At 42.4% G+C, this 15,774-nt stretch overlaps 1 protein-coding gene across 3 annotated transcripts; it reads right to left on the bottom strand.

Moving 5' to 3' along the window:
- Positions 1-326: 326 nt before the first annotated feature.
- Positions 327-11,793, bottom strand: LOC112464658 (AT-rich interactive domain-containing protein 2-like). 3 transcript variants are annotated; one of them, XM_025031793.1, is made up of 13 exons: positions 11,558-11,793; positions 10,935-11,449; positions 10,176-10,570; positions 9,868-10,087; positions 9,364-9,769; positions 8,577-8,759; positions 7,457-7,663; positions 5,294-7,371; positions 5,009-5,168; positions 4,739-4,897; positions 3,768-3,848; positions 2,931-3,022; positions 327-2,845 (listed from the first exon to the last, which is right to left on the bottom strand). In XM_025031793.1, the coding sequence occupies exons 1-13, from the start codon at positions 11,690-11,692 to the stop codon at positions 2,722-2,724; spliced, it is 4,755 nt and encodes a 1,584-aa protein (XP_024887561.1). In that variant the 5' UTR covers positions 11,693-11,793; the 3' UTR covers positions 327-2,721. The 3 variants fall into 3 exon arrangements, with proteins under 3 accessions (XP_024887561.1, XP_024887562.1, XP_024887564.1); XM_025031794.1 differs by having other exon boundaries at positions 8,445-8,759; positions 9,589-9,769; XM_025031796.1 differs by lacking the exon at positions 8,577-8,759 and having other exon boundaries at positions 9,589-9,769.
- Between the last annotated feature and the right edge of the window lie 3,981 nt (positions 11,794-15,774).

Raw genomic sequence — 15,774 nt, 5'->3', positions numbered from 1 at the left:
TAAGTACAAATATATATATTCTTAAGTCTTTGTATACTCCGCTGACATTGCAATAAACTTTATATTTTCTACAATTTCCAATTAAATTTATCTCTGTTAAAATATGTTCTAATTATAGGATTTTGAAAATAATAAAAAGCAGAGTGATAAATAAATGAATAATAATTGTTATATTTAAGTGGCTACTATACGTACGGGTAGATGATTGTAGACGAATAAGATTTGCGTTGATTTTCTTCTGCCTTTTCCTTTCGATAAATTTTTCCTGCGGCTTACGCATCCACGCGATACGACGGAGAGAAAGAACAACTCAAATAATCAGTCTATATATTTTTCCCATATTCTCCTTCGTATTTAGTAATTTATTATATCGTTCTTTTATTCCTTTACACAGATGTTTATTTATGATCTCGATGATCGTACGAAACGGTGAACATGTAAACTAGGTATAATTACAAATAATAAAAATAAAAAGCCTCTCACAAGATTTTCGTCCTCCTAAAAACGTTCAGCTATTAAACTTGTTTTTATATATTTATATATAAAATACATAATAGAGGCTCGCACAGGGTCCATTATCATATTTTTTTTTATGTCTATCCTTAAACGGCCGTTTTGTAATATAAGACGAAACCGTTCCTCAGTTGTTTTCTTCACCGAACCAGTTAAATAATTACAAAAATCCGTTTCTTGCAACTTCTATGTCTTGTCACAATCTATTATAATACAAGAATCATTTACTTTGTTTCTCTTAGAGACGCATTAAACTTACAATCTTAAGAAATTTACACAGAGGTTTTAACATCATGAATGAAATACAGGCATTATGTACAAGTATGTATATATCTTCAATATGATCAGCTTACTCTTTCATGCAATGTAGTGGTGTCTCAAACAATTTAATAAATGATAAATGCAATCTACGCCGTTCGCGAAGTAGTGACGTCCGAGAACATAAAATACTTTGTCACTTTAACGCTTTAAACCGTTCGAAATAAAATAAAGATTCATTTTACATAAATTACATAGCCATTAGCCAAATAATGGGGACAAATCCTTTAATCATTTTTATTTGACGTCCGATTCAGAGAAAATTAGTATTTTTAATAGTATCTTCTTTTTTCGCGGACACTCTGTAATATGAAAAGAAATCTACGATCTTCCAGAGCAAACGATGTTAGAGTATTACGTCAAAAGACAACTTTGTCATTATGCGTTGTAATAATATTATATATTGCATTTCACACGATATTACAATAAATTTCGTCTATTGTTGCATAAATTTGTTATAATCATGTTCAACTGAGATGTTCCAAGTACGATACGTTTGCATCAGCCGAGAGCCAACTACGTTCTACCATGAGAATGAAAAAGAAATATACTTCCAATTGCAGTCGCGGAGTATATTAGTAATAAAATTCTCGAGTTAAATATATAAGAATCAAAGGAAAAAAAGAATTCAATATTACAATCGTCATATAAAAATCTAAGATCTTAGGCCATTTAAATCCAGATATAAAGAACGTTGGGAATTTACTTACTCATTCGTAACTCGTTAATTTGTCAATACTGCTGGTTTCGGGATCGCTTTTTGCAAGATATTTCTTTTGATTGGAAGTCACGCTAATGACAAAGTCATTTTCTAAATTTGTCTAACGATATGCCGCATTACTCAGCGAGCGTAAAAAATTGTCCTCTAAGTATCCTGACACATCGCAGAAAGTCGAATGGCTAGGAGTCATCGAGCTAAAACTGATCTAAACTAGACGTCGTTAGATTTATGCAGTGATATGAATGTTCTGCTGTAATGACGAACTCGCTAGCATGCCGATGCATGTACTGTTATATCTTACTAATTTCTGTCGATAGATTAGATTAGTTAATAATAAAACAAAGAGAGACGATAATATATATAGCCATGTAATCGCAATATGCAATTATAAGCAAAACATAAATTCCTAACAAATACATTTCATAAAAAGATTTCGTTTTTGTTTCTTTATCCTAGGTCCTTGGTGATTTACGAAAAAAAACATACAATAATAATTAATATAATAGAATAATACAATATTAATTATAATATATTGATTATAATTAACTATAACGTCCATAAAGTATTTTCTTCGTTCCTTTTTGTACACGTTTACTAAAAACACTTTTTCCACCTTTCTTGTTGAGAAAATAAATATTAATATTAAATCTGAAATATCATCTCTCTCGATCGCTCGTTCGCATTCTTTTTCTCGCTCATTCACTCGCTCTCTATCTCTCTTTTTCGCTCTTTATCACACACGCACGCACACGCACACACTCTCTTTTTTTCTCTTGCAAACTCGTTATCACTTTTCCATATTTGACCTAACTGTCTTTGTATTGTATATTTCACTATAGTTACAGTTCATATCATAATCTAAATTGGCAAAATGATTTGCCTAGTAAGTTTATAGGCCTCTTTTTTTCTATATATGGAACATTTATCCTCGGTACCATTCTTCTCTAATTCCAGTCCTTCAAATTGCATGGGCACACATCACGCACGCACGCACGTACATACATAGGCACGGACGCACGCACGCATGTACAGTCATCCATATGCATGTAATCACTACGGCAAGTGACTATAAACTTATGCACTCGCTTTCTCCCCGTGTAATTCGAAATAATGTAAGTTGATCGCTGCTCGCAAGATTAAAAGAGCTTTTAGAGGCCTGATTCAAGAGGTCACCTATGATGGCTACTGCTACTCTGGTCGTTCATATCATAAAGGACTTGTGCGATTGTTCTCGATGATTCGACATTGCTTAACGCCACGCCTGCCAAGTGGGGCTCGTACGCTCTAAGATGCCTGAAAATAATTCGTGAATGAGCCAAGATTGCGACGCGGCAATTAAATAAAAATGGAATAAAAACGTGGGAGCAGCGTGACTTACCTTCTACCGTGTGTTGAATATATGACTAGGTTTCTAAGAATGAGAGCTGCCGTTAGGCGAATACTTTTGGTCACTGGACCTTCGTTGTCATCCTGCAAGATAAAGACACACTCATTGACAATCGATCGTCCAAGCGCGCTCGTTTTCACACACAAGACAACTGATGACGGACAACAAAATGAAATCACTGATTTTTCAGATGCTAAGAAAAAAAAGGGTCTCGTGAAAAATGCATGGATGTGGTACGTAGTTTCAATAATTGTATGATGTTGTTCTACAAATGTTATGGGAGTCGTGTTAATGTGTAAGAAGCGCTGCAATTTCTCGGCGAAGCTGCAGTTTCGTCTGTCCTGGATAATCGCGCATGTATTCTCGACATGTCACGTTATAGACGGCGACGAATCCATATTCTTGCACCTTAACCACGTTACAACTATACGACAAGGACGCACACATATACACAAACATATATATATTCAAGCCTACGGGCTCTAGCAACATCTACTTAGTAAATGGGAGTCCGGCTTCTCTCCGCTGCTCTGTTGAAACGAGCACTGTGCCAACACCCTCCTAATATGAGCATTGCAAGTTCGACGCATGTAAAAATAAAATTAAAAAAAAATGCTAGCTACGAAATGTAACGTCGAAACAAAAATTAAAAAAGACATGCTATAACAAGACGGAAGGGTAGAACAAATGAGGGGTTCGGGGGAGAATGACATGGTGTGCAAAAAAACAGAGAGAATAAAAAAAGCACAGAGAGACGACAGCAGCGGCAGCGCTACAGGAGCTGTAGCTGCGTCGTGATTTTCCTTTCAATTCTCAATACATTTTTACCTGTTCTGGTGGAGAATTTTGCCCAGGTCTGGGGGAAGAAGAGCTTGAGGTGGCTGCAGCGGGCTTGGTCGGCCTTTGCTGCTTCGCCAAGAGAGAGAACAAGAAATTTCGTTAAAATTAGCCAGTCAAAGATTTGCAGAATCGAAGACTGTCGGGTGATTTTTACGGGAATCGACTTTACATCAACAGAATATCAACATGGCAGGGAGAAAGATTGTAACATGTGTATTTCGAGACGTGTATTACGTGTATCAAGTGTGTTATGAGATTATTAAATTGTATATCTATCTAGTTTGTGTATCTTTATTATCGGTTTGCTATCGCAGGGAGAAAGTTTGCCTTAGTCTAGATTTACGACCGTACGACGCATACAGAATACGTTTTGAACTATGTTCTTTCATTCAAATTCTATGATTTTACCTTTATTTGTAAATACTTGGAAATAAAAGTGAAGATAAAATCGTGTTTTATTAAATTGTAACTATTCTAAAAATATTACTCCTAATGTCTTTCGATTTTATGAGCTTGCCAATCTTTTATCTCTAATTAAGTACATTTGTATTGATTACAAATTATGTCTAGACATTTAAATATGATTTTAACACATTGCACGCTACCTTCCCTGTTTAAAGAGCAAGTGTTTGCGACTTCTTTGCCTTATGGATATTTAATAAAAAAAATCTCTTACTAAACGTTTAATATTTATTTACCTTTAATTTAATAACAAATAATTAAAAGTTTAATGATAAAAATATATTAAAAATATAAAATAAAACAAAGATAATTAATACTTTTGGCATGTAATATTTTTCAAAATCCTTCGATTCTATCAGTATTTGACAATAGGCATACATAATCGACGTACAATGTGTTAATATCAAATGCGTACAGAGAACGAACAGAACAGTAGAATTAACTTCTGTATTCTCGAACAAGTTTTGGAATTACAAAATGACATCTTGAAAACTTACCATTAGCTCCTTAGGATTAACGAATTCCAGAGCATGCCGTTTAATAGCGTGGAATGCCGCGTTGGGTGCATATCCGGGATGATGCGGGGTCGGGGGCGTAGATGTGGAGACTTCGGTTTTACCCGTCGCTGTCAATTGTTTCCTCCTCATCGACATTGTCTACGAAGGTAAAAAGTTGCGAATATAAAACCCACGGTATCGAGCATCTATCCGATAATTTCCCTCAAGATCAATAAAAGCTCAACGAGAGTGAAATGCAAGATTACTTACGTCAGCGTTGCAGTGCCTATCGTAGAGATGCGTCATTAACGAGAACTTGCGTCTCTTGAGAGCATCACAGCTCGCCCACAGACACAGTATTTCCTCGCCACCAGTCGGACAGTGGGCTTCGCAAACGTGAAGATAGACTTCGTGCGGTGTTTTGAATTGTCTAAAATTATTTAAGAGATAGTTTTCGTCAATTCGCAATGTCTCATAAACATAAAATATTTCAATAACTTCCATGAAATCGATTGATAAAATTGTAAATTCCGAAAATTTATCTTTGAACCGTACCTAAGACAGCCCCGCCACTCACACAGGTAAGCGTTAGGATCGATTTTGATCGTGATGGTTTTGCTCTCCTGCAATGGCTGTGGCGTCTGGTGTTGCTGTTGCTGCTGGCTTGTGGAGGGTTTCGACTCCGGCTCGGTGGAGGTTGACGAACTCACCGTTTTCACGATCTTAGTGACGGGTGACGGTTTGATGGCGGACACACCGTGAGTAGCCGCCGCTTGATGCGGAGTTGTGGGCCTAGTCGGCGGCGGCGTGGACGCCGGAGTAGGCGTCACCACCCTGGACGGCACGCTGGTGGATACCGGTGTTTGCTGGGCCATCGCCGGGATCGTGACGGTCACCGTGTTCGAGTTGGTCTGCGCCACCGAGCTGTTGACTATAATGGAGGCCTGCGGAATAGTGGCGGATGTGGGTACGAGGGGCGGCGGGATGTTGCCGAGCGCCGGGCTCTGCAAAATCGGACGAGGAACCTGCGTCACGACCACTTGCTGCCCCTGCGGCGTCACTGCCACCATCTTCTGCGGGGTCGGTTGCGCGGCGGCCTGAGGTTGCAGTATGATAATTGTCTTGGTAGCAGTCCCCTGTTGCTGCGTCGTCTGCGCTACGAGAACGGTTTGCGCTTGTCCCTGTACTAGGGCCGTCTGTGGCTGTGCTAATACGTAGTTCTGACCAGGTACACCGCCCGACACTACGTATTGCAGCTGCCCGCCCGCGCTCTGTTGTAGAAGCACCTGCGGTTGAGGCGGAGGCGGCCTACCCTTCACCGTCGTGGTGGGAATAATTACTTGGTTGCTCGTCGGGATCGCCTGCTGCACGACTATTTGCCTAGGCGTTGTCACTATGAGTTGTTGCTGCTGTTGCTGCGGTTGCGGCTGCGACACCTGATTGATGCTTGCGATCTGATTGATGAATATGTGAGGCTCTTCCTTGATGTGTATAGTCGGTGGTTCTTCTTTCATGATAATTGACGTTGGTTCCGTCTTTACATGAAGAGGAGGAGGAAGGGAAGCTGGAGTCGCCGTTGCCACCGCCACTGTTGCTGTCGCTGCCATTGGTACCGTAGCTGTTGCTGCCATAGCTACTGCCGCCGTCGCTGTCGCTGTCGTCGTAGCCTTCGCCGTCGCTGCCACTGTCATCGGTGCTGTTGCCATCGCTGACGCTTCATCCTTTATCGTATCCTTATTAACGTTCACTTGCTCTTCCAAGTCCATCTCGTCTTCTATGCAGTCCGCTGCCAAAGCGGCATAGAGATTCGCCGCGGTGGAGGAAACAGTCGCTTTCTCGCTGTCCTTGTCGTCGTCCTGCTCCTCGGATTTTATACTCGATACCGTGGATTCCGCCGTGGTCGAGTCGACCGCTGGATCGGGGGACATCGTGCCGTTGGAATACTTCGGCTTCTTAATATCCAGCTCGTCTGATTCGCTGGCCGATCTCTTGATTCCTCGCGGCGCCTCGATCAGGGTATCCTCGGACACTTCGTTCTGTATAACATTGCCGCTCTCTACCTCGGGCTTTATCTTCAGTTCGGTGGGAGATTCTTTTAATACCTTCTTGATGTGATTCTCCACCAGATCCATCTCTTTCTCGTTAATAGAGTTCTTACTGAGCACGCCGTTCAAAATCGGCTCCTTATCGACCTTTCTCTCGAGCAGGTCCACCAGCATCATGCTCTGTAGCGGCTTGTCTTTCGAACCCACGCTCGACGAGTCCTTGGACGAGCCGTCCTCCTGCGCGTCGATGTCCGTGTTGTTGCTCGCCGGCGCGCCATTAAGTAGGATACCTTCGAAACTCGTCGGCATGTTCTCCTCCTCGACCCTGAAGGAACAGTCCCTGCTACCGCCGATACCGCTGCTGGACGCCAAAGAGTTGTTGGTGGAATCCGAATCCTCGCCGATGGAAGTGCACGTCATGCGTTGATTTGTCTTGTTCGGTGTAGCAGTGGCGACATTGACCGTTGTTGTCAAGGGCGGACGACAGACCTTCGCCGGTGAGGAAGATATGTGATTTTCAGTCGAGTTCACCACCGTGGTCGTGGACGTGATAATTTGGTTAGCATTGTCGTTATCGTTTACTTCAGTCTGAAACATACGAGATGCTCGATATACAACAAGGTATCATACATGCAAAGCCTCGCCAAGTTGCGAACTTGTAAAAGCGACGTACCTTCTCGCAGTTATTAGTCACAATAAACTTGGCCCCGTTGAGCCTTTGTATCTTTTTGGCAGGAATGGGTGTGATTGCCGGTTTCTGCTTAGCGTTGACGGGAGTCTTTGGAAGTATCGTGGCCGGGGTGGCCGCGGGTGCAGCGGGCTGCATCACACCCGTCATCTGTTGCTGCAGTAACCTCTGTTGTTGTTGACGTTGGGCAACCTAGCGAATGTTCGTGATAATATTAACCGGGGAAACATAAATCAATACTTCCAAGTTTTTCCCCGCAATCGTATCACTTCTCGCGCGCTCATCGATTTTATTATACTTGTAACGGAATAAATGTCAAAAGAACAATCGAATTCATCAATCGAAAACCATGCTGTTGTTAGTACTTGATGTTACGAGTACTCTCATTTAAACTTCAAAATAACACTGTTAAATATCGCTAATATCTCCTTCATATCGTAATAGATTCGCCAAGAAGGGAGGGAGAGAGGATATTCTCTGGTTTGAATTCATATTTTAAAAGAACAAGGAAGTACATAACAAAGTCTGATTACATCAACCAACACTACATCATAAGCAGACATTTTGACAAGTAGTAGTAAAAAAAAAAAAACATAAATGCATATATTTATTATACTTCTGCATAGATAGCATACCGTGATAATTTACTAAAAAAATTTACTAAAAAATAGAAACAAAGTATCTCGGTGAGAGATTCTGTAATATTCCTATAATAGATAATAAATAAAGTTGCTAAAAAGTTGAAATTTATCTTAAGTCTAACAAGATAATTGTAATTTACGCACGCATGTGATTAACTCAAATTACGCTGTCTACCACATATGTGATTAACTTTCTCATTACATATTCATATAACGTCATTAAAACGTCAAGAAAACAAGATTCTCGAAATTTTGATTTGGTACTTTCTGAACGAAAAGAGAAGAACCCAAAAAGAAAAAAAACTATACTTGTTAATATACAACAATGATACCTGGTTGCTGGTTATTAGCTGGTTGGCACTGATGCTGGATGCGATGCTAGCAGTAGTGTTTGTTACGCAGGCAGTAGGGGTAGACACACAAGTCGCAGCAGCACTGGGCATGCAGTCGCTGCTGACTGTTACCTTAGTAGCCAATAGGCTTTTTATTATGGAACTCGACGTAGTGCCACTTCGATTGTCTTCCTTAGCAACTACCTGGAGACATTGTAACTGTTGCTGCGGCTGCGGCTGCTGCTGTTGCTGCTGCGGCGTTTGGGAGCCGCTCGCTAGCAACGCTTGGCTCAGATGCGGATGCGACACTGATACCTAATCGACAAGGAGGCAACATACAAATTTCAACCACCACAGCGAATCATAGCTTCGGAAAGTATAGTTTAAGCGTTTACGTGAACACATGCTGCGATATATCTCGTATATTATAGCGTGGCTATTGTTTACGTAGTCGGAAGAAGCGTTTTGACAAGCGTAAATCACAGACAATACATGGATTCCTTGGAAATAATTCTGGCCGATATCTTTCCAAGACCGCAGCGATGATTGCGAATAGAAAGTATAAAGTATTTCATCCTACGTAAAATTTTTATATAATAGTAGATTCAGCAAATAATCTGAGATCTTTCGCAAAGAAAAAAAAACTGAAATGAATGTTGCTCTTACAGTTACTCTACTTATCTATACGTCTACGGTACTCGGCGATCACAGAGCCAAGTCGAGGATTCACGAGGCATGCAAAGGGAACTCTCTCACCCGTATGTTACAAGGAAGTAGCTCTAGCTCGTGTTAAAAGGGGAAAAACCAATAGTAAGAATAGCGTTATGAAGTTACAACACAACGTGAAAGTGAGAACCAAGGTCATAAACGAGAATGGCATAGAGAATGGTATAGAGAGAGAGTTAGGATTCGGACCCACCTGACTTTTAGAATCAACCTTGGTCACTGGATTTTGGGACTGGCTCGAGGTGTTGTTGGACGGGGGTTTCGGCGGTGCGGACAATTGGGCCTTGAGGATGGGAGACGCGGGGGTGGAGGTCGTTTGCGTCCCGGACGACGCGGCGGGACTATCGACCTGAGGAGCGGCCGTGCTATCGGGTGCGGGACTTATATTCTTGACTGTACGCTGTTGAACGGGAAGCACCTTTACTGGAGTAGTGTTGACCGCCGGAATCGGGAGTGTATTAGTCGCGACAGCAGCGGTAGTTTGGCTCGGATAAGTGATCGGCGCGGGTGTGGCCCGTACACGGATGCCTTCGTAATACTGGGTGCCGGTATTTTCGCCCTTCAATGGATTCGGCCCCACGATATTGCCGAAAACGGATCTGCGCAAACAGTGTAAAGCGTGTATTAAAAACATACGTATATTACGTGACACAACAAATATCGCGGCGATGATTTATGTCTCTCATGAGATAATCACCTGACGCATCTGGGAAAATGCAGTGGTGCTATCACGCCTCGTCTACCGATTTTCGTGCAGCAACCGAGGTACTTTTTATACAACTCCTCCTGTTCGATGCGTATACCGGGTGCGAGTTCAAACGTCGCTTTTACCCAACCTAGAGCGAACTGTTCATTCTCTTGAATGATTTGCTGATGCGCGGTTTGTTGTTGGATCGCATTAGCTGTCTCCACCGCTTCTACGTAAACAAGAAACAAAAATGCTGGTGAATAAAAGAACTATCTGCAATTCCTAACAAAAGGCGAAGAAAGATTTCGATCACGTACTGTGCGTTGTCGACTTGGTCGAGGTCGCGGCGGGAGTCGTCGGTCGAGAAGATGCTGGACTGGCAGGTGCCGGGGTTGCAGTGATCGTAGCCGGCGTAGACGGAGTGGACGCGGACGCAGTCGTTGTGGCTGGTGTGGTAGGGGTGACGGGGACAGCGGTTTGCCCGGTGGTGTTCTGCTGCGCCGCTGCTGTGGACACCGTCTCGACCACTCGCATGAGAATACAAGCCTTCGGGCCGTAACTCTGCGCCTCCACGGTGACGAGGGCGACCAGCGTGTCAATGGCACCGCGTACCCGCGCGACGCTCGTGCATGGTCTCTCACCCAGTGACGTTAAAGCGTACAGACATTCCAGAGTATACACTAAGAGGGCTACGTCACTCATAGCCAGAAATCTACAAGCAAACACGAAAAAGTCTCGCGTTACAACGACGCAATGCATTGAAAATACTCGTGATTATGTAAGTTTTCATGAAATTATTAAATATTATAATTATTTGTGCGACAGTTTTCTTGTTTCAAATTAAAACACAAAACTTTAGATACAAAACTTTGTTTTTAATGATATATCTTTTATACATATGATTCGAGTGACTTTATATGAAAAACTGTCGCAAGACGTTTACCCAAATATTAAGTACAATACTTTTCATTTGACTACTATATTTTACATTTTTCAATTAACGGGAATTTGTACAGTTAATCAGTTTCTGTCAAGCAACAGCCAAAACGAAGAGACATATTTATATACACACTTACCTGCAGATGAGTTCATAAACATTATCTGCCAGACCAAACGTAACAATTTCTTCGTTACTGTCTTGCTGGCTGATCTTGTTGAGCACCTCCAGGCAGGATATAACGATAAACCTGTCCTGGGACTCGATTCCCTTGGCCACGCACGTTAAGACGACGTCTGTTATCCTCTCCCCGGCCTCCTTTAAAATAACTTCGTTCGCAATGTTCCCTAGTATGTCGAAGCCGAGCTGATGCAGATTGCTCCACCTCGCTCTCACGCACAGCAGCACGAATCGCAGGAAACACCGGTTCCTGCCTAATATCGTCGCGTTCTCCGGCGTGAAGCTGAGGTTTCGTAGAATCGACGCGATTTGCAGCACGCGTTGCCCATACGGATCCTGCGTGCCTAACGTTCGACCGACGCAAAACAGATCCTTGTCCTCCTCCTCGAATTTGATGGAATTCTGGTTCTGGTCTTTCAAGTTCTCGTCCGAGTGCAAGACAAGCGAATCTAGCCGTGGGCAATCTGGAGGTACCTGTAATTCATACGACGAACGGTGTTCAGAGACTTCGAAAACCAGAAAAAGAGATCGATGAAGTTTCTTAGAGAGTTTATATATGTAAATATATGTATATTTTCTCACCACTTCGACGTCAATCGGCGGCATCGGTTCCTCGTTCTCCGTCGTCAACGCAGCAACGTCCTGCTTGCTCTGCTTCTCCTTCTCGAGAGTCTTCCGTCTAGAGAAGGTCGGCAGACTGCTGGGTGGCTTTTTCATGAAGGTCCTCTCGTTCGTGAGGTCTATCACATCCTGGGAATCGAGCACGTCCGACCAGAAGGAATTAATAGAGTAGTTACGAACACGTGAGTACACCTCGATGAAGAGTTGTCGCGTGCCAGGCGAGTCGAAAACGCCGGCGTGCGCCAGGAGGATGTTCACCAGACGGGGATACTTGTCGAGCCGCAGGGTGTGCTTGCCCTCGTTCGACAGGAGGGTGCAGACATTGATGGCGAAGTCCTGCTCGTTCGGCAGCGGCGACAGGAGCGACAGCGCGAGCTTGTCATAATTCGAGGACTTGTAAAGATCCGCCGAGAGTCCGTTGTAATCGCGCAGAGATTCTGAAAGCAAAGGTGAAAAAATGGACTTAGTATTCTATGCAGAAGAATTAATTTTATCGTAACTAATGACTCTACTTATTCGCGCGCCGTTTATAAAGCCAATCACTCCCCGAGAGACAAATTCTACGTGGGAGAGAAAGAGAGGAATACACTTTTCTTAAGTAACTTTGTAAGTTCAATTTTCCTCTAATTCTATAAAAGTTCTCTGAAAATTCTTATAAAGAGATTTCTTAAATAAAAACGTGTTCGATGCCTTAGAAAATTACGTGTGTAAACATAATATCGCAGTAAAACTTATAGACAATTAAAAGTATCAGCTGGTTGTGATTATGACAATTACGCCAACGATCTTCGGAACGTAAGAAAAAAATTAGGATATTCCGTGATGCGTCACATTACGTTAGCTGGTTTTTCCTATGATCACTGTAATGTAATATTAGTGGATATCGTAGGATTATCTTGGAGAGTAGATGCGAAGGTCGTGCAAACGTTTATCCACGTCGTGTTCACGTCAAAATCTGCCGACGGTTTTCAAGCGTGCACCGTACAATACATTTGCCGCGACCGTTCAATTAAAATAATTGAAATACACAGTTATTATTCCGCTGACTAATTAAAATAATTAAAATCCGCTGCGTTTTTCAGAATGCACGTTTTGTCTCTCGCGGAGTCACGTGCGATTCGAATATATGCTTCATATACATATTCGTTTAAATACCTTCCGGCAACTGCATTGCAAACGTACATATCTGACGGGAAATATTGTAAAAAATATGTAAAGCAAGATATAACATACAATATTAAAAGAAATAAAACTGCCTTTTCTTGTAAAAAGACGTCGATCTTTTTCAACGTAAAACGTAACTTTTGCAAGATTTGCTTTATTCCTCATATAGTTAACACATGTGAATTGACACAACTATTTTTGTAGAAAAAAATTTGCAGCAAAAAAAGTAAAAAGGAATGAAAGTGACAAGGCAGTTCCGCGCTTTCAATATTGAGCGGATTTGCTCGACGCCTTGGGTTGTTCTTTCCTTCCCTTTTTTTCCCCTCGAAACTAACGAAACCAGTTAATGACTCGGTCGTATCTTATCGGCGAGTCGTTACGTTGGGACGCGGGTTTTTTTGCGGGTGTTTCTGTTCCAAGCGCGGCGATTAAAATATCCGTTTCCCCGCGGGCACGGCGTTTCGCCGTTGCGCGAACGGGCGCGTATATCTCTCTGGCAATCGTCGTTGTCGGAATTGTCACGCGGCCAATCCGATCCTGTCGCGCTTGACGATGGCTCATTGAGGCAGGTCATGGCTGGTTGATGCAACAAGAAAGCGGAGCTATGCATCGCGATACCGACGATCACGCATCGGATAACGTTCCGAGCCGTATACGACAAGTAAGCCCCTCCCTTCCTCCCGTCTCTGTGAAATCTCGGCGCTTTTTCGAATTTCAGAATTATAATTGGCAGAATTCTGGCTACTTTCCCAAAAGAGTTTCCCGAAAGTTTCCGATATATATATAGGTTTCAAAGAGAGCGATTGAAAGCGTTAGGAAATAAGGATCCAAAGAGATGCGGAGTGCCTCCTTCACGTTTCCGTTGTACAGAAATTACTCGTAACTCATTTATTTCCATTAGGATCGATTTGAACCACGATACTTGTCGATCCTTTGAGATGCTGCTGCCCAGGACTCTCAAAGGGACGCCGGATTTTTAAAAATAAACTTGTAGCACAATTCAAGTATATAGAACTCTTTGTAGAACTCTTTGTGGGGAAGAGTCAGAACATGAAATTAAAATGTAGAAAATAGGTTGTTAACTTTAGAAATATATCTCTTTCCATTCGCGTTGTTTTATTATCTAGAAAGAGAGATTGTAAGTAATGTTCGAACGAGTAGAATTGTTGGTCCGAATAAAATCAATTTTTCGTTATTAATCCCTCGAATTTTACATATTTTTAAATATATAAATGTATATGATAAAAAATATATATGATATAAATATCTGCTAAAATATGATTAAAAAATATATAGAATAATAATTAAAGGCGGAAGGCCGGGTCGATAGGGATTGATTTATCGGCCATCGTCGGGGTGTGCGAAACGCTTATCTGAGAAACGGCGATATCTCCGAGCCGCGATATCGGGAATAGACAACTGATCCAGCGTCCGATTTCCATATAGCGGCTGGTTTATTCCGCCCGATGACGATCGTCTCGTCATTTTATTACCGCCGGACACGATCGCCGGCTTTAACGACGAGTAGCCGAGGACCGATGTTGAGAAAGATAGAAATCACTCATCTATTAAACGTTTCATGTTGCACGTCACGGACAATTATAACCGTGCGCACCGATAAGGTGATCGACTCCATTCCTGATGCACCACAAGTAGGTTGTGCTCTCGGTCAAGGCTAACTTTCTACGAATGGCCGATACGTCCCACCACCAGCGCGGGACATGTGCTCGCTGGTGAAACATCGTGAAACTATTCCGATGCCCAATTCTGATTTTCTTCAGGGAATTACGGGAATTTCTATAACGAGCGCAAGAACGACGCTCCACATAATTCATCGTTGAAGTGCGCGCGCGAAATTTTCCGCCTGCAAACTTCTTCGTAACTGTCTGACCGTCGAAAATAGAAGGCCAGGAATAAACGACAACCGCTCGTGTTTGTTCGTCACACGATTTACACGGCCTCCCTTATCTTAGATAATTCTTTTTAGGATTTTGGGATCAGGGATAAATCGTCTGTTAAATTTATATATTTATCTATTAACTTTTTGACGCTGATGAGATAAAAATATTCCCTTTAAGAATCGCGTCTCTTTGAAAAACACGAAAATATGCGGAGCAAATATTTATGAGCGACAGAGTATCTCTACCTTCTACCTTTTGAAAACAGAAGCTCGCACGATCGGGCACGACAATCGATTTTTTTTTTTTTTTGAGATGTTAATTACCCGCGCCCGTATAATGACTCGGGAAGCGAATTAGTTTCCTTCGCCCGGGCGGAACTTCAGCGAGGAGCAACGAGAATTCCGAACGCGAGCGGAATATATACGGGTTGTGTGTATGTACACGGCGCAACGTTATCGCGGATCGCAGTAATCTTTTCAGCCGCAAAACCGCGATCAATATCGCGTCCCAGGAGAAGTGTCGAGTTTCGCCGGAAACGGGGAGGGACACACACAAACCGGGAACCGGCAAGCACGATGGCAGGACGATGAAAGGAGGAGAAACACGGAAAGGGGGAGGGGGGGCGAGGGCAGAGAAAGGAGAGGACGTTTCCAAAGGAGCCAGGGGCTCGTTAATAAAATCATGGCTCGTCAACGATGCTGCGAAGTGGCGAGTATCGATTTCAAGTTGAACACCTTGTTTCCGTGGCGTAATAAAGGGAGTGTTGTGCTTTTACGTAAGCGCGAGAAACAAAAGAGACAGCCTCATCGCATGAAAACGCATTATTTTTCTCTTCCCACCCTCGTGCCTCCGGCGTATTCTATAATAATAATTTATAAATATTTTATACGGTGATTTTCTCACCGTTGTACATATAACCGTTGGATAAAAGTCTCTTTTCCAGCTTGTAAATTATACCACCACCTCAGGCGTAAACATTTTCCGAGTTGCTGCTATTTTTTGCCGTCAATGTATCTATGTAGATAGGAATTTATTCGAGCAATACGTGCTTCGGACATCAGTCGGTTTTATATTAAAAATGAACCGACGTCTCTCTCTCTCTCTCTCTCTCTT

This window comes from Temnothorax curvispinosus, unplaced genomic scaffold, assembly GCF_003070985.1.
Source record: "Temnothorax curvispinosus isolate PA1 unplaced genomic scaffold, ASM307098v1 QBEX01014408.1, whole genome shotgun sequence".
Taxonomy (NCBI): Eukaryota; Metazoa; Arthropoda; class Insecta; order Hymenoptera; family Formicidae; genus Temnothorax; species Temnothorax curvispinosus.
The sequence above is the reverse complement of the archived record's forward strand: the minus strand, read 5'-3'. Positions and strand labels throughout refer to the sequence as shown.